The sequence below is a fragment of the Pseudophryne corroboree genome, chromosome 3 (assembly GCF_028390025.1).
Source record: "Pseudophryne corroboree isolate aPseCor3 chromosome 3, aPseCor3.hap2, whole genome shotgun sequence".
Lineage (NCBI taxonomy): Eukaryota > Metazoa > Chordata > Amphibia > Anura > Myobatrachidae > Pseudophryne > Pseudophryne corroboree.
This window is the reverse complement of record NC_086446.1, coordinates 306,342,742-306,368,112: the sequence shown is the minus strand read 5'-3', so window position 1 is coordinate 306,368,112 and position 25,371 is coordinate 306,342,742. Positions and strand designations below refer to the sequence as shown.

At 44.7% G+C, this 25,371-nt stretch overlaps 1 protein-coding gene across 1 annotated transcript in view; it reads right to left on the bottom strand.

The window, feature by feature from the left end:
* Nucleotides 1–24,034, bottom strand: part of LOC135057252 (piezo-type mechanosensitive ion channel component 2-like) — a 216,119-nt gene extending 192,085 nt beyond the window's left edge. Inside the window, 5 exon segments of the mRNA XM_063963144.1 lie at nucleotides 12,026–12,188; nucleotides 16,127–16,169; nucleotides 16,962–17,063; nucleotides 23,468–23,563; nucleotides 23,971–24,034. Of these exon segments, the coding sequence (XP_063819214.1) occupies nucleotides 12,026–12,188; nucleotides 16,127–16,169; nucleotides 16,962–17,063; nucleotides 23,468–23,563; nucleotides 23,971–24,034 (468 nt within the window).
* Between the last annotated feature and the right edge of the window lie 1,337 nt (nucleotides 24,035–25,371).

The window sequence follows — 25,371 nt, the reverse complement described above, 5'->3', positions numbered from 1 at the left end:
CCTGCCAAGAGAAATGGAACCTAGATGGTATTTGGTACCGGGGACACAGTACCTCAATCAATTCTCTAGTTCTCTGTGAATTAACAGTGGATACCGGAAACACGTTTTTCACCACCCAGGCTGCCAAGGCCTGAGTTATCCGCTTTGCAGCAGGATGACTGCTGTGATATTTCATCTTCCTCGCAAAGGACTGTTGGACAGTCAATTGCTTACTGGAAGTAGTACAAGTGGTCTTCCGACTTCCCCTCTGGGATGACGATCGACTCCCAGCAGCAACAGCAGCAGCGCCAGCAGCAGTAGGCGTTACACTCAAGGATGCATCGGAGGAATCCCAGGCAGGAGAGGACTCGTCAGACTTGCCAGTGACATGGCCTGCAGGACTATTGGCTTTCCTGTCTAAGAAGGAAATTGACACTGAGGGAGTTGGTGGTGTGTTTTGCAGAAGCTTAGTTACAAGAGGAAGGGATTTAGTTGGCAGTGGACTGCTTCCGCTGTCACCCAAAGTTTTTGAACTTGTCAATGACTTCTGATGAATGCGCTCCAGGTGACGTATAAGGGAGGATGTTCCTAGGTGGTTAACGTCCTTACCCCTACTTATTACAGCTTGACAAAGGCAACACACGGCTTGACACCAGTTGTCCGCATTTCTGTTGAAATAATTCCACACCGAAGAGGTGATTTTTTTTGTAATTTGACCAGGCATGTCAATTGCCATATTCGTCCCACGGACAATAGGTGTCTCCCCGGGTGCCTGACTTAAACAAACCACCTCACCATCAGAATCCTCCTTGTCAATTTCCTCCTCAGCGCCAGCAACACCCATATCCTCATCCTGGTGTACTTCAACAGTGACATCTTCAATTTGACTATCAGGAACTGGACTGCGGGTGCTCCTTCCAGCATTTGCAGGGGGCGTGCAAATGGTGGAAGGCGCCACCTCTTCCCGTCCAGTGTTGGAAAGGTCAGGCATCGCAACCGACACAATTGGACTCTCCTTGGGGATTTGTGATTTAGAAGAATGCACAGTTCTTTGCTGTGCTTTTGCCATCTTAACTATTTTAAGTTTTCTAGCAGGAGGATGAGTGCTTCCATCCTCATGTGAAGCTGAACCACTAGCCATGAACATAGGCCAGGACCTCAGCCGTTCCTTGCACTCCGTGTCGTAAATGGCATATTGGCAAGTTTACGCTTCTCCTCAGACGCTTTTAATTTTGATATTTGGGTAATTTTACTGAACTTTTGATTTTTGGATTTTACATGCTCTCTACTATGACATTGGGCATCGGCCTTGGCAGACGACGTTGATGGCATTTCATCGTCTCGGCCATGACTAGTGGCAGCAGCTTCAGCACGAGGTGGAAGTGGATCTTGATCTTTCCATATTTTACCCTCCACATTTTTGTTCTCCATTTTTTAATGTGTGGAATTATATGTCAGTAATATATCAAAAGCAATGGCCTACTACTATATATACTGCGCACAAAAACTTAAATGCACCACAGGTATGGATGGATAGTATACTTGACGACACAGAGGTAGGTAGAGCAGTGGCCTACTGTACCGTACTGCTATATATTATATACTGGTGGTCAGCAAAATTATGCACTGTCCTACTACTATATATATACTGCGCACAAAAACTTAAATGCACCACAGGTATGGATGGATAGTATACTTGACGACACAGAGCTAGGTAGAGTAGTGGCCTACTGTAACGTACTGCTATATATTATATACTGGTGGTCAGCAAAATTATGCACTGTCCTACTACTATATATATACTGCGCACAACTAAAATGCACCGCAGGTATGGATGGATAGTATACTTGACGACACAGAGGTAGGCAGAGCAGTGGACTACTGTACCGTACTGATATAATTCTGGTGGTCACTGGTCAGCAAAATTCTGCACTGTCCTCCTACTATATACTACAATGCAGCACAGATATGGAGATATTTGCAGCACACTGAGCACAGATATGGAGCATTTTTCAGGTAGAGAACGTAGATATTTGCAGCACACTGAGCACAGATATTTGCAGCACACTGAACACAGAAACTGAGAGAACGCCAGCCACGTCCTCTCACTATCATCTCCAATGCACGAGTGAAAAATGGCAGCGACGCGCGGCTCCTTATATAGAATACGAATCTCGCGAGAATCCGACAGCGGGATGATGACGTTCGGGCGCGCTCGGGTTAACCGAGCAAGGCAGGAGGATCCGAGTCTGCTCGGAACCGTGCAAAAATGGGAGAAGTTCGGGGGGGTTCGGATCCCGAGGAACCGAACCCGCTCATCACTATTTAACACTATAGCATACCTTTGTGAATCGGGACATGCCGCACCTGAGACGCGGGCGAAAAGGGGGCGGAGCTTCGGGCCGATGGGCAGAGTCTCGTGGTAAGGGGCATGGCCTATTACCGCGACCCACGTTTTCATCATTTTGGCTGCTGGACAGACCCCGGCTCCCCTCCTTGTGCTGATAGATGCCGTGCGCATGCGCATGGCATCTATTCAGTGTGATCACCGGCTGCTTTGCAAAGCAGAGCAGCAGTGATCACTACCTCTCCCAACTGCCTCCCCGCCCGCGGGACACTACTACCTGCGGGAGGGACAGCGGGACATTGTCCAATTAGCGGGACTGTCTCGCTGAAATAGGGACAGTTGGGAGGTATGCTATAGATGGTCTATATTATAAGGTGTATCAAACATAATTAACTAATATAAATAATATAAGTGGTCAGGAAAAGGTTAAACATAATGAATAAATACACAAACATAACAGAACCAGTAGGAGACAGAACTGTACTTTCTAAACACACATTCTTCATACCTTCATACTGTATCTCATGGCTCCTGACTCTACTTCCCAGCAGCAACTGTCTGGTCCAGTGCAGTGATATGTGGGGCGAGATGTACTAAGCCTTCAAAAGTGATAAATATCACGGTGGTAAAGTACCAGCCAATCGGCTCCCAACTGTCATTTTTCAAACACAGCCAGTGACATGGTAGTTAGGAGCTGATTGGCTGGCAGTTTATCACTGTGAAATTGATCACTTTTCAGGCTTAGTACATCTCCCCCGTGGTGAGGTCATTGGCTGGGGAGGCACTGGCTTTCTTTATATATACCCTTTCACTGCCTACCCAGCAAAAGACTTAGCAGCGCTTATACTAATATATGTACCTTGATTCAGTGATTGGTTTGACTATGCGTACATATAAAAGGATTATAACAATTTATTACATATATAAAAACATTTTCAAATTTGCTTCAAGAAATTGCTTATTTAGGACAATTAGTCAGTTAGGTGGTGTCCGTTCCTATGTATACCCCTATAGCATTAAGACCAAACTCCTATGGTATTATCGCCGCTAGAGGGTACATTTTCCTAAAAGTAAGTCCTGTATTCAGGTCTGGGTCCTCAGAGAATGCGTCGTGGATATTCGGGTAAAAGTTACGTTTGTTGCTTTAGGCAGGGCCGAAACTAGGGGGGGGCTAGGGGGGCAGGCGACCTGGGCGCCGGATTGGAGGGGGCGCCGAGACCCCCTAACACCCGCCGCGGCACTTTTATAACGTTGAAACCCCCTTCTCCCGAGTGCCCAGCTCGGGGGGCGGGGTTTCGCGGAATGACGCGATTGCGTCGTGACGTCACGGCGCAAACGCGTCATTCCACGAAACCCCGCCGGAGGAGGGAGAAGGGGGAGCCGCGCAGACCGGACGAGGAGGGAGAGGCGGCTGAAGAGCGGCGAGAACCGCTTCAAATGTAAGTCAGCCCCTCTCCCTTCCTCTCTCTCTCTCTCCCTCCACCACCGTCCTGCCGCAATGTGTAAAATGGGGACCTGTGCCTGCCGCAATGTGTAAAATGGGGACCTGTGCCTGCCTCAATGTGTAAAATGGGGACACTTTTTCCTGCCACAATGTGTAAAATGGGGACACTTGCCAGCGTACTGTGTAAAATGGGGACCTGTGCCTGCCTCAATGTGTAAAATGGGGACACTTTTTCCTGCCACAATGTGTAAAATGGGGACACTTGCCAGCGTACTGTGTAAAATGGGGACCTGTGCCTGCCGCAATGTGTAAAATGGGGACACTTGCCAGCGTACTGTGTGAATTGGGGACCTGTGCCTGCCGCAATGTGTAGAATGGGGACACTTGCCAGCGTACTGTGTAAAATGGGGACCTGTGCCTGCCGCAATGTGTAAAATGGGGACACTTGCCAGCGTACTGTGTAAAATGGGGACCTGTGCCTGCCGCAATGTGTAAAATGGGGACACTTTTTCCTGCCGCAATGTGTAAAATGGGGACCTGTGCCTGCCGCAATGTGTAAAATGGGGACACTTTTTCCTGCCGCAATGTGTAAAATGGTGACACTTTTTCCTGCCGCAATGTGTAAAATGGGGACACTTTCCTGCCGCAATGTGTAAAATGGGGACACTTTCCTGCCGCAATGTGTAAAATGGGGACACGTGCCTGCCGCAATGTGTCAAATGGGGACACTTTTTCCTGCCGCAATGTGTAAAATGGGGACACTTGCCAGCGTACTGTGTAAAATGGGGACACGTGCCTGCCGCAATGTGTCAAATGGGGACACTTTTTCCTGCCGCAATGTGTAAAATGGGGACACTTGCCAGCGTACTGTGTAAAATGGGGACACGTGCCTGCCGCAATGTGTAAAATGGGGACACTTTTTCCTGCCGCAATGTGTAAAATGGGGACACCTGTCTGCCGCAATGTGTAAAATGGGGTCACCTGTCTGCCGCAATGTGTAAAATGGGGACACTTTTTCCTGCCGCAATGTGTAAAATGGGGACACCTGTCTGCCGCAATGTGTAAAATGGGGTCACCTGTCTGCCGCAATGTGTAAAATGGGGAATGGGGACACTTGCCTGTCGTACTGTGTAAAATGGGGACACTTTTTCCTGGATATGAAATTCATGTTAGAAAAGGCAATTTTTCAGGTAAAAAAGTTCTGAAAGAGATATATATATATATATATATATAATATTTTTATTCATGTATTTATTTATTTTAATTTCTATTATTATTATTTTTATTTATTTATTGTAAAATAATTTTTTTTTTTTTTTGCCGGGGGGGGGGGGTGTCAAATGACTACCTTGCCCCGGGTGACAAAAATCCTAGTTTCGGCCCTGCTTTAGGAACATAAGGTAAACCAAAGAGATATGGAGATTCCGGAGTCGGTTCAGAGTTACACACTTGTATGTGATGTCCTCTTAGCCTGATGGGTGAGCCGATATGGAGTCCTGACGCATTTCATTATGTCCTAAATGCAGCTTTGTCAAAGCGGAATTCTTACCTGAATATCCAGCCACATTCTCTGAGGACCCATACCTGAATACAAGACTTAAGGGCCCTACACACTGAAAGATTACACTGAAAGATATGAACGATCTCGTTCATTAATGAGAACTCGTTCATATCTTTCAGTGTGTAGGCACCAACGAAACGATGAATAATGTGCGGCCCCACACTCATTTATCATTGGTGCTGGCTCGTTCGTACCTGCAAGCCAATATGGACAATATTGTCCATATTAGCATGCAGGGCTATGGGGCTGGATGACAGGGAGAGTGAAGAAACTTCACTCCCACTGCCCCCCCCCCCCCCCTTCCCCACACGCACCGCCGGGTCGTCCGACGGCCGTATCGGCCGTCGGGCAACTCGGCGGCCAGTCTGTAGGGCCCATTACTCCTTGGAAAATCTATTCTCTAGCAGTGATTGTTAAATACGCCACTTTGTTGGATCAGATACAATATCTGAGGAATAATACCATAGGAGTTTGGACTTAAAGCTATAGGTGTATACAAAGGAATGGACACCACCTAATTGTCCTAAATAAGCCATTTCTTGAAGCAAATTTGGTTACAATGGGGGTCATTCCGACCGTTCGCACGCAGCGGTTCTTCGCTGTGGTGCAAACAGGTTGGGACTGTGGTGGCGCCCACAATGCACACGTGCGCCATTGCCCGATGACGGTTGTCGCCAGGCAGCGATGACGCCAGCGCATAAAGTGATCGCAGCGGCAATCGCATGAAGACTGACAGGTGGGAGGCGTTCCGTGGTGGCAACTGACCGTTTTCAAGGCGTGGTGAGGCGAACGCAGGCGGATCCAGGTGTTTGGAGGGCAGATGTCTGACATCAATTCCGAGACCTGCATCGCTGGATCCGTTGCACAGGGTAAGTGACTCTTACCCTGGTCTTGTTTTGCAGGAAACTTTTTTAGCATAGCAGGGCTGCACAAGCGATCGCAGACCTGCTATGCTAAAATACACTCCCCAATAGGCGGCGTCAAGAAGATCGCACGAGCAGCAAAAAGTTGCTACGTGCGATCAACTCGGAATGAGGGCCTATGTTTTTAGATTTGGCACATGTTGTGAATGCTTTTATATATGTAATAGTCATAATCCTTTTATATGTAGGCATAGTCAATCCAATCACTGAATAACGGTAAAATATACTAGTGTAAGCGCTGCTAATTATTTTGCTATCTATTGTTATATGCAGTTAGATTTCTGATAATAGTTTACAGTACTGGATGACTATTCCCATTTCCATAAGCAGCTGCTTGTGCAGAAAAACATATTGTGCGCCCTGCCCTCTATAGCTTTTTCCAAGGCAGCCCAGCTGCTCCCCTTACTCACCTGGATGGTCTGGGCAGAGGTGTCACGTCCCCTGTGCAGGACCCCCAATCCGGGAGAGTGCAGGCGCCGGTAATTCTGCCGCTGGCTGGGAGGGTGGAAGAGAAGGAAGAGGGCCGGCCACCGCACGCACTCCAGGACCTAGTCTTACTGCCGCCTCTGGGGACACCGCTGCTGCTGTCAGGCTCCCACAACCACCTCACCACCAGGCGAGTCATGCTGTCCGGACTCCGCCGCAGCTTCGCCCCGCCGTATGTGTGATTGGACAGCGGATCCAGCACTGGATCTGTTGTCCAATCACATCAGCCTCGCTGACAGGGGAAGTGCTTTGATGTGTGCTGAAAGCACCTCCCCTGTCAACAAGACACTCACACTAGTGCCGCTTTTCCAGTTTATTTAATGGGCTTTTACTTACCAAAGCTTAGCCCCGCCCCGCCCCCCCAATTTATCCCTGTTACCACTGTCAACGGGAGGCACTGCTATCAGTGCCTCCCAAACTTATTTTAATGTATTAAATTATTCGAATAATATGAAGAGGTTACTCCTGACACAAAATCTGTGTCATAAGTATCTTCTTTGTATTATTTCAATCATTAATGACAGGATAGGCACTGCCTCCCCTGACTGCACGTCCCTGGTCCAGTGCACTGATTAAGGGTTCAGATCCACACACTGCAAACATGGTAGAGGAAGCTGCTACCATTGAGCATGTGCAGCAGCTCTGCTCTATTCCTTAAACTGCATGTTGTGGCTGTAACTCTAGTAATCATATTATATACTCAGACCCGGCGCTACCCGCTCAGCAAAGGGATGCAGAGCAGGTAGGCGACAGGCAGGAGAGGCGCTGTACCTGCTCTGCATCCCCGCTGCTGCGCCTGGGCCCCCTGCTGCCGGCCGCTGTGCTGTATGACAGGCAGCGGCGCCAGCAGCTGAAAGCCTCCTCTCCCCCTCCCCTCCTGTGACAGATTGGATTGAGGGGGTGGAGTTACACGGGTGGATGGGCGGGGCTAAACTGGTGGAGGGGCAGGGCTACACGGTACCATCAGACTGCAGTGCCACAGAGGAGGACATGATGCTCCAGATCCTGCCAGCCAGGGAGAGTAAGTGAGAAAGTGTGTGTGTGTGTGTGTGTGTGTGTGTGTGTGTGTGTGTGTGTGTGTGTGTGTGTGTGTGTATATGTATGTATGTGTATTTATGTATGTGTATGTGTGCGGGGGAGTGGGTGTGTGAATAAACTGCACTTCTGTGGGCGTTACATGTACGCTGCACTACTACTGGGGTGTTACATGTAAGCTGTGCTACTACTGTGGCGTTACTACTGGGGCATTACATGTAAGCTGCGCTACTACTGGGGTGTTACATGTAAGCTGTGCTACTACTGTGGCGTTACTACTGGGGCATTACATGTAAGCTGCGCTACTACTGGGGTGTTACTACTGAGGCGTTACGTGCAAGCTGCGCTACTACTGGGGTGTTACTACTGGGGCATTACATGTAAGCTGCATTACTACTGGGGCGTTACGTGCAAGCTGCGCTACTACTGGGTTTATTATGTGTAAGCAGCGCTACTACTGGGGTCATTATGTGTAAGCGGTGCTACTACTGGGGTCGTTATGTTTAAGCGGTGCTACTACTGGGGTTGTTATGTTTAAGCAGTGCTACTACTGGGGTTGTTATGTGTGAGTGGCGCTACTTCTGGGGTCATTATGGGTAAGCAGTGCTACTACTGGGGTCGTTATGTTTAAGCGGCGCTACTAATGGGGTCGTTATGTGTAAGCAGCGCTACTACTGGCATCATTATGTGTAAGCAGTGCTACTACTGGGGTCATTATGTGTAAGTGGCGCTACTACTGGGGTCGTTAAGCAGCGCTACTACTGGCATCATTATGTGTAAGCAGTGCTACCACTGGGGTCATTATGTGTAAGTGGCGCGACTACTGTGGCGTTATGTGTAAGCGGCGCTACTACTGGGGGCATTTTAAATGGGGGTACAATTGTATTGCCATGCCCCTTCCTTGTGAGACCACATCCCTTTTTCGACGTGCGCTGTCCCTTTGTAAAGTATGGGCGCAAATTTATAGTTTGCAGGGGGGTGCCGAACACCCTAGCACTGGTCCTGTATATACTATTGCTATTGTTGTCATAATCGGAGCTGCTGTCCAAGAGGAGGGGGCCAAACACTTCATGTTTTCAAAGTCAACTGTGGATTTTTAACCACTTGACTGGAATGGTCGGATCATTTTTGACCACACTAGAAAGTGCATTATCTGATCTGGCCACAAACGATGCGACCAGTCAGATATACAGTGTGGGAGGCTGCAAGCTGCCACTCTCAGTGGGACCTTCCGACCCCACTGCTTCCCTGCACCCTCCCCCAGTGTCTGCCATGCTGCCAATCACTGCTGATAGTTCAGCAAGGCAGGACCTCCACCCAGGGGTTGCAGACAAAAAATATGTTAATAAAAATATATTTTCTTCTTTCTTTCTCTCTCTCTCTCTCTCTCTCTCTATATATATATATATATATATATATATATATATATATATATTATAAAATTGTTTGTGATAAGTTTAAATACATGTTCTTCACCTAATTCACTCATTACAAAAAAAAATTACATTTCTGAGCAATTTTTTTTAGAAAAAATGTTTTGCCAGTTAAGTGGTTGAAATGTGACAGGCGGTAACTGTGCCCCTGCTAGTGGTCTGGAAAACATAAACTGTTCAGGGTCCTAAAGTTTGAGATTGAGAACCACTGGTCCATACATTTGCATCGTATCATCTAAACTTTTATGAGAGTTTTGCTTAGATTAGGATTAGTGTTTGGCTGCAGTTAGGGTTACATTCCAAGTGAATGTGACATTGACAAAGTTGAGATTCTGGCAATATCAACATTATAAATATATCGACATTTCACATGTCAAAATTCTGGACATGTCGGCACTCCGTATGTCAATTTACTATAACACATCCGTTTGAAGAAACATGACTCACATATTAATATTTTATTTTGTGTAACTCAAAATACATATTATAAATTCTTAAGCAACTGTAAATATTGCTCCAACATTTTTGAAACTATGGGGGTAATTCAGACTGCATCACTCGATCACAGTCTGAATTACCTTGTGGAGTGCGCACCCCAGTAGCCCAGTGAGATGATAACAGCATCTCACTGGTGCAGTCGCCTCTGCCTGATTGACAGGCAGAAGCGTTTGTGGGGCGGGAGGGAGCGTGTCAATGGTGTTAGAGCACGGTTGGCGGGGCACGGTCTGGACAACGGTTGTGTGTCCAGACCGTTGGGGGGGGGCTGCGGCGGCTGCGTGACGGCACATGATTTTGTACCTGGCGAGTAGCTCCCTGCCAGCGGGCTGCACGCTGGCAGGTCGCTACTCGCTGCATCCTGGGTTGCAGCGCAGCCGCTGCAACCCAGGATGCAGCAAGTAGCGACCTGCCAGCGTGCAGCCCGCTGGCAGGGAGCTACTCGCCAGGTACAAAATCATTGCCACCGTGCAATGCTTTTGTACCTGTGCGGGGGGTGGGGGGTGGCGGGTGGCGTAGAGGGCATGAGCCAGACATGTGGGACGGACTAGCCCTGTGCTGGGTGTCCCTCCGCATGTCTGTGAAACTGATCGTAGATGTGCTAAATTTAGCACATCTACAATCAGCTCTGAATTAGGCCCTATCGAGGTCATTCAGAGTTGATCGCAGCGCAGCGATCAGGTGAAAAACGGCATTTCTGTGCATGCGTACGTGGTTGTGCTCAGGTTCTAGCGAAGATTTTCTTCGCACTGGCGGACGCTAGAAGATTGACAGGAAGGGGCGTTACTGGATGTAAACTGACCGTTTTCAGGGAGTGTTTGCAAAAACGCAGGCGTGTCCGAAAAAACGCAGGCGTGGCTGGCGTTCGCTGGGCAAGTGTATGATGTCAAATCCGGACACGAATAGGCTGAAGTGATCGCAAGCGCTGAGCAGGTTCAGAGCTGCTCATAAACTGCACAAACTGTTTTTGCAGAGCTCGGCTGCACATGCGTTCGCACTTCTGCTAAGCTAAAATACACTCCTCAGTGGGCGACGGCATTGCGTTTGCACGGCTGCTAAAACTAGCTAGCGAGCGATCAACTCGGAATGACCCCCTATATTTCAGCTACTACTAATTTGCAACACAGTTTCACAGCTGTATATAACATTAGTTGTAGTGCTGCCATCTTGTGGAGAGGTGTAAGTATTAATGGCAAAATTGTAATTATTTTTATTTAAAGGCCACTACTAAGCGTCATTACAGAGAATAATTACAATGAAGCACAAGCATTTCAGTGTAAATGTAAACATAAGATGTAAAGAATGTGTTTGAACTAAAACATAAAGAAAGCATACAATAGAAATTACCCTGATTTCCACCTTAGTGACAGAATATATGGACTCAGTACAAGATATATGGACTCAGTACAAGATTACTACTATAGATTATACTGTAAATTACTGTTCTTAAATAAGCAGTATTGGAGGCCAGGTCGGGGGAGCTCTTCTCACTTCCATGGACTCTATTACTGTTCTGCAGTGTAGAAAGTTATTGTCTGATGATCATTAGCTTTTATGGGGCAGCTAGTTTGAAAGAGTCGGATGGGACATTGCTCTGTGTACTAGGATGGTGGAGACAGGGGACACTGAGTCGTGCCACCCCCCCACCCCCCTCCACTTTTGTTTTAAAAGAAACACAGACAATGTCACCTCCATTTGTTCTATAATGAGGCTCTATCTCACTCCAGATGCACAGATTCTTATAAGCAGCCCTATGTACCCCCGAACAAAAATCAGCAAGTCTGGACTACTGTAAGTGCCCTATAGAGCCACAATTAATCATACGGACTGATTTTAAAACCTCTTCAGTGTGTGTAATAATAAAGGTTCCATTCAAAAGGTCTGTCCTGCTGCTTGGTGAAAGTGAAAGAGCCAACTTATTTGACCACACATGTATATGGACAAAAGGGATGAAAGACACATGTTCATCACTTCGGCTAAGTGACTGAATCACATCTGCATTACTATACATGAGCCAGATGCATCATTGCTTGGAAAGTGATAAAATGGAGAGTGAAAAAGTACCAGCCAATCAGCTGACATTTTTCAAACACAGCCTGTGACATGGCAGTTAGGAGCTGATTGGCTGGCACTTTTTCTTTCTCCATTTTATCACTCTCTAAGCGATGATGCAGCTAGCCCCCTGTTAGAAGATGACTGCACACAAAGGTTGACAGCGATCATTGTTCAATCACATTTTCTAAAATGCCCAATATTTAGTTTTGGAGTAGCTAGTAGATATTGGGTGAAAACCGGTTTGTAGGAGGGACGTTGCAGGCTTACCTCATCCTCCTCTTCCTCCTCACTGCTTACACGAACATTTATTTTGGGGCCTCCTGATCTTACTAACTTCTTACAGGTTCTTCGAATGAAAAGCCCAGTGATAAACATTCCAATGTCGGAGCTCAGCAGCCGGACAATGTTCCAGGCATCTACATCGCTGAATCTGGCATTGTGAAAAAAATAAAAAAGGAGAGGAAAGAAAAGGGCAACCCATTAAATACACAGATAATTTTCCTCCATGCTGTATCCTCCTCTGAATAATAATGTATTTACAGGTTTTCAAATATGGCCAATAAAACATGCTGTGTCTCATACTATTTTCTCTAAAAAGCAAAAAAAATGGGTTTAATGATGGTTTTATAATGTAGTTTATGTTGTTGTACTGATGGTAATGGGGTTTTTGAACCTGCAGGTGGGAGTTATGCATAGGTTTTCATACTTTTTTGCAAGCTTGTATATACTGTACATACTTAAAAAAATAAGAATTTACTTACCGATAATTCTATTTCTCGGAGTCCGTAGTGGATGCTGGGGTTCCTGAAAGGACCATGGGGAATAGCGGCTCCGCAGGAGACAGGGCACAAAAAGTAAAGCTTTAGGATCAGGTGGTGTGCACTGGCTCCTCCCCCTATGACCCTCCTCCAAGCCTCAGTTAGGATACTGTGCCCGGACGAGCGTACACAATAAGGAAGGATTTTGAATCCCGGGTAAGACTCATACCAGCCACACCAATCACACTGTACAACCTGTGATCTGAACCCAGTTAACAGTATGATAACAGCGGAGCCTCTGAAAAGATGGCTCACAACAATAATAACCCGATTTTTGTAACTATGTACAAGTATTGCAGATAATCCGCACTTGGGATGGGCGCCCAGCATCCACTACGGACTCCGAGAAATAGAATTATCGGTAAGTAAATTCTTATTTTCTCTATCGTCCTAGTGGATGCTGGGGTTCCTGAAAGGACCATGGGGATTATACCAAAGCTCCCAAACGGGCGGGAGAGTGCGGATGACTCTGCAGCACCGAATGAGAGAACTCCAGGTCCTCCTCAGCCAGGGTATCAAATTTGTAGAATTTAGCAAACGTGTTTGCCCCTGACCAAGTAGCTGCTCGGCAAAGTTGTAAAGCCGAGACCCCTCGGGCAGCCGCCCAAGATGAGCCCACTTTCCTTGTGGAATGGGCTGTTACTGATTTTGGCTGTGGCAATCCTGCCACAGAATGTGCAAGCTGAATTGTACTACAAATCCAACGAGCAATCGTCTGCTTAGAAGCAGGAGCACCCAGCTTGTTGGGTGCATACAGGATAAACAGCGAGTCAGATTTTCTGACTCCAGCCGTCCTGGAAACATATATTTTCAAGGCCCTGACAACGTCAAGCAACTTAGAGTCCTCTAAGTCCCTGGTAGCCGCAGGTACCACAATAGGTTGGTTCATGTGAAATGCAGAAACCACCTTAGGTAGAAATTGAGGACGAGTCCTCAATTCCGCCCTGTCAGAATGAAAAATTAAGTAAGGGCTTTTATATGATAAAGCCGCCAATTCTGACACACGCCTGGCTGAAGCCAAGGCTAACAGCATCGACACCTTCCATGTGAGATATTTTAAGTCCACAGTGGAAAGTGGTTCAAACCAATGTGACTTTAGAAACTCAACACCACATTGAGATCCCAAGGTGCCACTGGAGGCACAAAAGGAGGCTGTATGTGCAGGACCCCTTTTACAAATGTCTGAACTTCAGGTACTGAAGCCAGTTCTTTCTGGAAGAAAATCGACCGGGCCGAAATTTGAACCTTAATGGACCCTAATTTTAGGCCCATAGACAGTCCTGTTTGCAGGAAATGAAGGAAACGACCCAGTTGAAATTCCTCTGTAGGGGCCTTCTTGGCCTCACACCACGCAACATATTTACGCCAAATGCGGTGATAATGTTTTGCGGTTACGTCCTTCCTGGCTTTGACCAGAGTAGGGATGACTTCTTCTGGAATGCCTTTTTCCCTCAGGATCCGGCGTTCAACCGCCATGCCGTCAAACGCAGCCGCGGTAAGTCTTGGAACAGACAAGGCTCCTGCAGTAGCAGGTCCTTTCTTAGAGGTAGAGGCCACGGTTCGTCCGTGAGCATCTCTTGAAGTTCCGGGTACCAAGTCCGTCTTGGCCAATCCGGAACCACGAGTATAGTTCTTACTCCTCTCCTTCTTATGATTCTCAGTACTTTTGGTATGAGAGGCAGAGGAGGGAACACATACACTGACTGGTACACCCACGGCGTTACCAGAGCGTCCACTGCTATTGCCTGAGGGTCCCTTGACCTGGCGCAATATCTGTCCAGTTTTTTGTTGAGGCGGGACGCCATCATGTCCACCTTTGGTTTTTCCCAACGGTTTACAATCAGGTGGAAGACTTCTGGGTGAAGTCCCCACTCTCCCGGGTGAAGGTCGTGTCTGCTGAGGAAGTCTGCTTCCCAGTTGTCCACTCCCGGAATGAATACTGCTGACAGTGCTATCACATGATTTTCCGCCCAGCGAAGAATCCTTGCAGCTTCTGCCATTGCCCTCCTGCTTCTCGTGCCGCCCTGTCTGTTTACGTGGGCGACTGACGTGATGTTGTCCGATTGGATCAACACCGCCTGACCCTGAAGCAGAGGTTTTGCTTGACTTAGGGCATTGTAAATGGCCCTTAGTTCCAGAATGTTTATATGAAGAGACGTTTCCAGGCTTGACCACAGGCCCTGGAAATTCCTTCCCTGTGTGACTGCTCCCCAGCCTCTCAGGCTGGCATCCGTGGTTACCAGGATCCAATCCTGAATGCCAAATCTGCGGCCCTCTAGTAGATGAGCACTCTGCAGCCACCACAGGAGAGACACCCTTGTCCTTGGCGACAGGGTTATCCGCTGATGCATCTGCAGATGCGATCCGGACCATTTGTCCAGTAGATCCCACTGAAATGTTCTTGCATGGAATCTTCCGAATGGAATCGCTTCGTAAGAAGCCACCATTTTCCCCAGGACCCTCGTGCACTGATGCACTGAGACCTGTCCTGGTTTTAGGAGGTTCCTGACTAGCTCGGATAACTCCCTGGCCTTCTCCTCCGGGAGAAACACCTTCTTCTGGACTGTGTCCAGAATCATTCCTAGGAACAGTAGACGTGTCGTTGGAATCAGCTGCGATTTTGGAATATTTAGAATCCACCCGTGCTGACGTAACACTACCTGAGATAGTGCTACTCTGGCTCTGTAAGGGGGACGGCGGCGCGGCTCCGGTGACCCATCCAGGCTGAACCTGTGATCGTCCCTCTGGAGCTAGTGTCCAGTAGCCTAAGAAACCCGATCCACTCTGCACTCAGGTGAGTCCGTTTCTTCTCCCCTTAGTCCCACGATGCAGTGAGCCTGTTGCCAGCAGGACTCACTGAAAATAAAAAAACCTAACTAAACTTTTATTCTAAGCAGCTCAGGAGAGCCACCTAGATTGCACCCTTCTCGGCCGGGCACAAAAATCTAACTGAGGCTTGGAGGAGGGTCATAGGGGGAGGAGCCAGTGCACACCACCTGATTCTAAAGCTTTACTTTTTGTGCCCTGTCTCCTGCGGAGCCGCTATTCCCCATGGTCCTTTCAGGAACCCCAGCATCCACTAGGACGATAGAGAAAAACACTATAGAGACATTTTCATGTAGCCCAAAATACTGAAGACACTTTCATTTGCTGAAATACACTTGCTGGCTGGAATTTTTCCCTCATTTATTAAAGTTGCAAAAATCATACCACCATATTATTTAATTGCATCCATAACTTTGCTTACAGCCACTAACAAGTCCTGCTATCTTATTTGCCACTTGTTTGTGGTTCGGGGTGATTTTCTCACTCTTCACGTACAGTACTTCACATAGGTTGCAGACTGCACACAGTTAACGTGTGACATTGGCACAGTGCGGTTTCTAATTGAAGTACATTGGAATTGGGAAATATCCCACAAAATGCACCTTAATGTCATGCATGCGTATCTTCTCTCTGGTCTGCCACAAAGTGAGATATAAATGTTGAGAAAATGAAAAAAAAATATTGTCCTATTCCTGTCATAATGCTTGAAAACAATCTTTCTCACCTTACAATTCCAAAGTGTTTCAGGATCTCTTCCCACAAATAGTCTAAAAAAACAGCAATAAAAGACTGGATCATTATGACGAGCTTGTGGAGAGCTCACTGACCACACAGTATCTAGTAATGTGATTAGTTTTCATTGTCCACACACATTTCTACCATAATAAACCTCATTGTCTAGTCATAAATGCAAAACACTTTCAGACTTGCTTCACACGTGGTTTGCCAGAAGGAAATCCGCCTCCCATTAGTACTCCGCAAGCAGACAGCCTCACTAACAGTAACAAGCTTCCACCCACGTTGTATACGGCCTCTCTTCTGTACATAGAGCAATGTACATCACAAACAGTAAGCAAAAGGTCTCTGCCACTCATCCTAAATGGGATGTAGTTACCATCCCGATGTTCAGGATGCCAGTGGACAGAATACCAACAGCCAACATCCCCAATGTAAGTATGGGGGGGGGAGGGATTAGGATTAGGCTGTGGGAGGGGAGGATAGGGTTAGGCTGCAGTGGGAAGGGAAGGGGGAGGGTGTTAGGGTTTTTTTTTAAGTGGCATTCATTTACATGCCAAAACCAGGTTAATTTAGCCATGTAAATGATTGGCACTTTTAAAGAAATCTCCCAAAATCTCTCACTTTCTGATTCTCACACTCTATTACATTTACCCCTAAATTTCCAACAGCTCCATTCTCACCTCACAGGCAGTAATATATCTCTCTCTTACTGTAAGCATTCAGCAGACATCCTTAATATGATGCTATTACTTTCTGTCCGTCCTACAGTATATCAATAATATAAAGTATCCCCAGTTCCCCTTAGCACACAGATGTTTTACCTTCAGGCGGTACGTAGATGAAAGCAATCTGAAAGGATGACTGTACTAAGATTAAAAACAATCCAGTAGAGTATATAGCCTTTAAGAATCTTCCAGTGTGTCCTAGAGATCAAACACATAGTAAGCATTACTTAGAAACCTACTTTTCATTATGTACTCATAACTGTGTTCCAACAAATTATATACAATACTATGTATCTACTTAAGTAAATTCCAAGATCTCAGACCTCGCCCTACCCCAGCCCCTTCTCCCCAATCAAAAAAAATAAAAATGAAGAAAAACAAAAACCACTTCCCACCTTGATTAGTGCAATTAAATTATTGATCACTTCTCCTGCTGGTCCCTCTACAAACATTTATTAACATCTGTTAAGAATGCAGGATTTACCATCACTGGGCAATTACATGATATAATCCAAACACATTCATTATATATAACCACTGGTGTCCTGTAAAGAGATGGCACCAGGATGCACTAAGAAGAAGGCAAGCTGGCAGAGGCAGCGTAATATTCTGGGCAGGGGGGGGGGGGGGGGGTAATTACAAGTTGATCGCAGCAGGATTTTTGATAGCAATTGGGCAAAACCATGTGCACTGCAGGGGGGGCAGATATAACATTTGCAGAGAGAGTTAGATTTGGGTGGGTTATTTTATTTCTGTGCAGGGTAAATACTGGCTGCTTTATTATTACACTGCAATTTAGATTGCAGATTGAACACACCCCATCCAAATCTAACACTCTCTGCACATGTTATATCTGCCTCCCCCTGCACTGCACATGGTTCTGCCCAATTGCTAACAAGAATCCTGCTGCGATCAACTTGGAATTACCCCCAATGATCTGTTGGGAAACCTTGGGTCCTGGCTTTCATGTGGATGTTACTTTGCCATGGAGGGTTGGACTGGCCCACAGGGGTACAGGAGGCCCACCTCCTCCTCTAGGGATCAGGTTCCAGACTGTGCACTTTAATTGTAAATTATACATATTATCTACAGTGCATTGCAGTTATTAATCTGGTACATTATCATGCATGAATTAGAAATATTTACTATATATATTTATCATGGGGCCAATACCATGGTTGGCCAAGCCTCTGCGGCAGCTGCCCACACCCCTAAGCATGGGCCTCTACCACTGCATCCCCTCAGTGGGCCCTCCATGCCCCAGTCCGACACTGTTGACATGTACCACCTAGCTAAACATTGTTGCATACCAAGTGCACACACTCATGGCAACAGCGTTCCCTGATGGCAGTGTCCTCTTCCAGCATGAAAATATGCCATGCCACGTTTAAAAATGTTTAATAATGATTTGAGGAACATGACGAAGAGTTTAAAGTGTTGATTTGACCTCCAAATTCCCCAGACCTCAAACAGATCAAGCACCTGTGGGATGTGCTAGAAAAACAACAGACCGGTATCTTGCCTCGAGCCCCTTGAGGTGTTAATACAGCTCTAAGCAGAAGTAATATTTCAAATTGCATAAAACAGTTTTATCAATTACCGAATCAGAAACTTTTACAAAACATCAGACATTCTGGCTTTAATTTCACAGTAACAATGAAAAATCTGCAGTGTTGGGTGGGGGCCTGGATAGCTATTCCTATCAACAGTCTCACCTGTGGGCAGCAGATCCAAGGGTTTTTGTTGGGGGAGGGGGGTTTCTTGAATTTTGGGAGACTGCAATTTTGGGAGACTTGCAGTCAATGAGGAAAGAGGGGAGTGGGTACTAATTAATAGGGCCTGTGTCTGTTGGAGAGATCCATCAAGTGTCCTGGCCATCTGCTGAGAGAAACAAATGCCCCCCTTTGCAGCACAGGGCCACTTTGCACGGTCATGCATGGTAGTTTACATTTCTTTCTGGAAGGGGTGTGACCACACCTCCTAGATTTGGCCACATCTCTCAGTATCACGCATTTTCACAGAGGTCTCAAAGCCCTGTATGCTGCATTGGCTAGCATCGCATTTAAACTGGACACATCCGGGAGGAGGTACGAGATTTGGTTATTAAAGAAGGATGTGCAAGTTCTCTGTTAACTATATCCAACCAATAGAGAATGGGCTCCTCCTGACAGGAGTGGTGCTCTGGGCCCCCAACATTGCTGAATCCTCCGCCACACCGGTGAAGAGACTTAAGCAATGCCCGGCATGGTCACTCAACTGTCAGCAACTGCAGCAGAGAGAGACATCCCCACGGGGAGAAGAGGGGGGATCTAAAGACATTCAAAGTGGACCTTTACCAGCAGGAGAAAAAGCGGGTAAAGATGGTCGCTGAGAGCTGCGAGTGAAATGTGTCGAGAAGAGGTCTTTGACAGCAAGAGGACAAATGTGATGATACAGATATATATGCTGTTCTGATCCATGTTATGAATACAGTATGCTGATATATTAATACAGCTTTTTCTCTCTGAACATTAATACTAAATGTATCAGTAAGGTGTATATATTATAAAATGCATCATTTGTGAGAACTGGAAACTGCTTTTCAACTTCTTTAAAAAGTACCACTAGACATTAGTGGTTTATACAGACTCCATAATAAATTGTTATTTCTCGTCCACAATTTATGAGGAGACAAGATTTTGGTATCTGTGTATGTCAGCCACACATGATTGACACAATACTGTTATACATTTAACGGTTGACTAATATTAGGAGTAAAAATATTCACAACTTCCACTTGTAGTAAGGTGAATCACCCTTACCGTTTACTATTTTTCTTTTCAAAGAGGAGGTTTATTATATACCCCCCAGCAAAAAAAAAAATCCTAAAAATATTTCTCTTTGTTGTTGTATTGTGAGTAAAGTCTTATATATTTGACCTACGTTTGAATAAAAGTTATATTTTAACATTTTCTATACATATTGTACAAAGTGTGCCCTCAAAAAGGGTGGTCTTCAGTATGCCGAATGTCGGGATCCCGGCGCACAGTATACCGGCGCCAGAATCCCGACACCCGGCATACCGACAGCTATTCTCCCTCGTGGGGGTCCACGACCCCCCTGGAGGGAGAATAAAATAGTGTGGCGCGCGTGGTGCGCCACCGAGCCCGCAAGGGGCTCCTTTGCGCTCGCCACGCTGTCGGTATGCCGGCGGTCGGGCTCCCGGCGCCGATATGCTGGTCTCCGGGAGCCCGAGCGCCGGCATACGTACTACACCCCTCAAAAAGTATTATTTTCTTCTGGTATCGTCTGTTGGTTATCAAACCTGTTCAATTATTTTGATTATCTCCCTGTCTCCTCCATGTTAGTTGGCTAGTCAGTTGCATTTTCATGCAGTCCGTTGCCAGCTTAATTTCTTATGCCACAGTTAACATGTAATTGTAGAACAATAATGTATTCTGATACATTAGATGGAAATGATTAGTTCAGTGGCTTATTGAAAATATGTTTATACCTAATTGTAACAGTCCTTTTTAAATGATGAGTATATGGTATGCTACTTACTGTAAATACTGTCATAAATCAACAGTCACTCTCTAATTATGTATTAGGCTACTTCTTAAACTGTCTTTTTAGCCATCTGCTCATGGAGGTTTGAAAGGCGTTTTAAGTTTGTCATAGGAAAAATTCAATTCACATTCAAAACCTTTGCCTGATATCTCTTTATAGTAAATTACACCATCATTCTACAGTACCTATCAATAAATGTGGCATTTCAGTGTCAACCTCGCCCCAAAACACAATTGGGCTTCAATATCCACTCCCTCATAATTTCTCACCTGGACTATTGCAATCTCTTTCTGTCTGTCTTGCCAATGACATGACAATTTACTCTACAATCAATCACAAATGTTAAGACTCCTGAACTCTCCCCAAACTCCCTCTTCTGCTTCACTGGCTTCCTATAACGTTCAGATTAAAATTCCACAGACTTGTCTGCAGAAGTCCTGCTATAGCTCACCTAGATTACCAGTATCACCCAGTAATACCCTACCATGGTAAAGACCTCACCTATAGAAAAAAAATACTACAGTGTTTGCGTAGATCCTTTTTAGCAGCTTTTCACATTTGCAATGTTACCAAAACTCCGACAAGACATTTCCACAATTTTAAAGAAAGCATAAAAAGTGCATTGTGACACAGCCATCATCACAAATACCTCACAATTTTTCGCGAATATAATGTCAAAAATCAACGTAAACCACAGCTAAAACTTTTTGTTTAACCGTAAGACGTATGCCTTGTGACACAGCTAACTTGGTATTGTTAGTAATAATGTGTTCTGACACACTGGTTTGGAATCATTGATATAAACTGTATGATATTGTTTGGGGTATAATTTTAATCAGATTTGTATTACTTTTCTGGTAGAAAGAAAACAGCCATTCATCATACAAAACAATCCTAACAAAAAAAGTGCAATATCCACCCCAAAGTGATGTTGTAGGAATAATGACACGAAAGATGACATAACTATTCATATAGTATAAAGAACAATCAAAACAACAAATCAACACATCATCTCGGACACAATTATCTAATAGTAATAAGAGAGATCAGAGAACCAATATCAGAATGACTGCATGACACATATAACTGTATGTTTTAAAATGTGTTCAATCGGGATGCAGTTAAAATATCGGCTGTCAGGATCCCATTACTCAGGAGACAGATGTTGGAATCCCAACAGCTGGTGTCTGCCGGTATAACATATGGATTCCTCATAATCAGGATGCAATCTTCTCAAATAATCTTGACTATAGTATGTTATGCTGTATGCTAATCCAGTAAATCAGTAACAAATCATTTTTGTTCATGCAAGTACCCATGTACAAACAGCTGTCATAGAACCCAGATGGATGTACTCTATAGTATAAAATGCAGCAATATAATTAGTTGCTGACAATAATCAATAAAATCAGGGATGCTTAATCTGAATCACAACCCTAAAAAGTGGCCCTACTTTAACTTTTGCACAAACTTTCAGTTGGTAAACTAAGCAGTAATTATACTTAAAACACTTTACTGATACAATATACCAATACTCCAGTCTTAAACATAAATATATTTAACTTGCAAGTAACAGAAACTTAAAAAAATACAATGCTAATTTAAAACTTACAAACAAAAATATATAGCGCTGCTGTGCCAAGGTGAGTATAGTAACAACACAGTTTAAAAATGATTTTTTTAAAATGTATTATACAATCAAAATACACTCGGCCGGTGTTTAAAAGCAATATGGTTTTACAATCATCATAATTACTCATAAGCAGCTGGACTCCTTAACACAATAAAGAAGCTATTGCGCATTAATAAATAGCAACATAAGCTTCAGAAATCAACAGTTAATTGAAACAGTTTCCACCTGTTTACTACAAGAGGTCACAATACACTGCTTCAAAGTTCCGTTTTGAGTTGGTTTAGTATGCTAAAATAGTGCTCCAGAATGATAGGTTTCTGACTGTTTGGTTAGAAAGCTCTTAGGTGTACTGGATTGAAATACTTGACCTCGCTGCTGTCTATCAGTGTCTATCAATCAGCATAAACTTGGAGTATTATAATATTTAAAAGGTGCATGAAAAGGTCCCAAACAAGTGCTCCAATTAACACTTGTTTATTCTTCTGATGAAGCCGCTGAGCATGTACTAAGCGGAGAAACGGGTTAAGAGGGACTTTCTGAGGCTTGGTGTATACAGCAAATAATTTGATCCCGAGTAACGAGTGGCTACTAGTGGAGTGAGGAGACCCGTCACCGTGCTTATCTTGATTACGTGAGAGAGTAATCGGAGTCTGCCCACTCCGATCCATGAAATATCCATGTTAATTGGAGCACTTGTTTGGAACCTTTTCATGCACCTTTTAAATATTATAATACTCCAAGTTTATGCTGATTGATGGACACTGTTTATATCAGACAGCAGCGAGGTCAGGTATTTCAATCCAATAAACCTGAGAGCTTGCTAACCAAACAGTCGGAAACCTATCATTCTGGAGCACTATTTTAGCATACTAAACCAACTCAAAATGGAACTTTGAAACATTGTATTGTGACCGCTTGTAGTAAACCGGTGGAAACTGTTTCAATTAACTGTTGATTTCTGAAGCTTATGTTGCTATTTATTAATGTGCAATAGCTTCTTTATTGTGTTAAGGAGTCCAGCTGCTTAGGAGTATTTATGATGATTGTAAAACCATATTGATTTTAAGCACCGGCCGAGTGTATTTTGATTGTATAATACATTTTTAAAAATAATTTTTAAACTGTGTTGTTACTATACTCACCTTGGCACAGCAGCGCTATATATTTTTGTTTGTGTGTCTTTTTACCACAGTAGTGGGTGATTAAGTGGTCCCCATTATATGGCAGCAGCTGTTACAGGGTGAGATTTAGGCTATTACGGTGTCTCTTAATAATTAGCGGCCAGCGCCTGGTGGCTTGTCACATTGTGACTGGTCATATATATACTTGTAATTTAAAACTTAAAGCATAATACTCATGTTACAGTATAAACAGTCACCTATGCTGCAATCCTTTGTATTCAGTGGACACAGAAACCTACCTTTTATTGTGGCGTAAGTAGGTTTTGATAACAGAGGAATGAGCATCAGGAAAACAAAATAGATGACCGAGAATCCATTGAAACGGATACATATAGCTGCAAGACAAATAAGGGAACACAATCAGACAAGTATAACAAATATTTTTTATTGTTTGGGGGGTTTTGGCTGCAAATGATACATTAATGACACTGCATGCCCTGTTAAGCACTATAGGTATACAACGCAAACCTTTTATGTTGTTGTTGTTGTTTGGAGAAATCAATTACATACTGTACATGAACATTTAACAAGAAAAAGCCATGACATTTTGTGTCAATTACTAAAAACTTATGCAATCATATTTTTTTTAAGCATGTGTAAATTATTTTGCCAGAATGTTTTTGATTATATTGCATGTAACAAATTATATACATATATGCAATGGGAAAGTTTAAACTGTCATGTATTTTATACAGTATATGTTGTGAGACTATAGTTGTGTAATTGGTATTTTTTTACATACCTGCCAGTAAGCAGACTGGGAGTAGGAAACGGAAAACAAGCCCGCACAATAGTTCATTTGCCATTCTTTAACACAATCGGGTCAAGAAGGACCCTCCAGTCAGGTCACAATGGTATAGACATCTTGGTCACTTGGGGAAATGGTACAATGTTATTTGCAGTTAGTACAAGATTGTCTGGTTGCTTCAGGGATTTACAAAGGATAAAGATCAGAAGAGACTCACCTGACTGTACACACTGGTCAGTGGATAGCTGGAAATGAGCGGACCTCAGAGTGGTGTGGGGAGGTGCCTGTGAGCAGAGGGAAGAAATATATTGATCTATATGCCCTCATATCCCACTGCTCTCTGGACAATTCACACTGCCAATAAACATCACTCACCTTTTACCATCTTTGTTATACACAAACAACAAGCTGCTCAGTGAAATAACGCATAAAGCTTATGTCAGGCAAACACAACCCCACAATCAGATCAACACAATGCTTTGCTGTTTTAAACATAACTCTCCTGAATATCTTTTTTTAATTTTTTTTATTTATGTCGCTATTGGTGAAATAATAAGCATTTTACATGGGAGGGGGTGCGAGACACCACCGGGAATAATTTTTTCTTCTAATGAAATCTTTAAATGCATGTTTAAAAATACATTAAAAAAAACTTTCTAGGTGGTTCTAAGGGGAAAAAAATCAAATGGGAATTTGCTTCCGTGCCACGACCATTTGCAGATATCATATAAATAATGTGAATGGTTGCTGTAGCCACACTAATACCGCTTTCAGATCGCACCCGGGAATTAGAAACGGGTCCTTCCCAGGTGAGATCGTTCATTGGACCCTGAGAACTGACTTCCCGACCCGGTATGATGGCGGTGTCATCAGGGGTGGGGGCGGAGGTGGTGCTAGGAGATGAGATCAACTCTGCGCCGCCTCTCCCTACGCTGTGAACGGGTACCGGATTGCATCGACCCGGGAAACCCGTTCACACTGCACCTGACCCGGTAATAGCCCGGGAATAACCCAGCTTTATTCCCGGGTTGAATTACCGGGTCAGGCGACTCAGGAATTCGGGGTCTGACCCTTTCATTCCACACAGTGACCCGCATGGACCCAGCAATATACCAAGTCGATACTGGGTTATTTGTGCGGTGTGAAAGGGGTATTATAGTATCAGTGTCAGGGTTCAAGATGCACACAGCTATCCAAAAAATGGCCAAGCATGCAGTACGTGCCTTTCTTGTTGTCTGCATGGGATGTATTTGCATGAATCCTTCCTAGATATACTTTGCCAATGCTTGCACAGCTCCTACTTCCTCTGTTCCACCTCTAGGCATAAGCACACAGTCAAAAGATACACTTGTAATTTTTTGTGTGCAAGTATAATACAAGAAAAAGCACAATTTG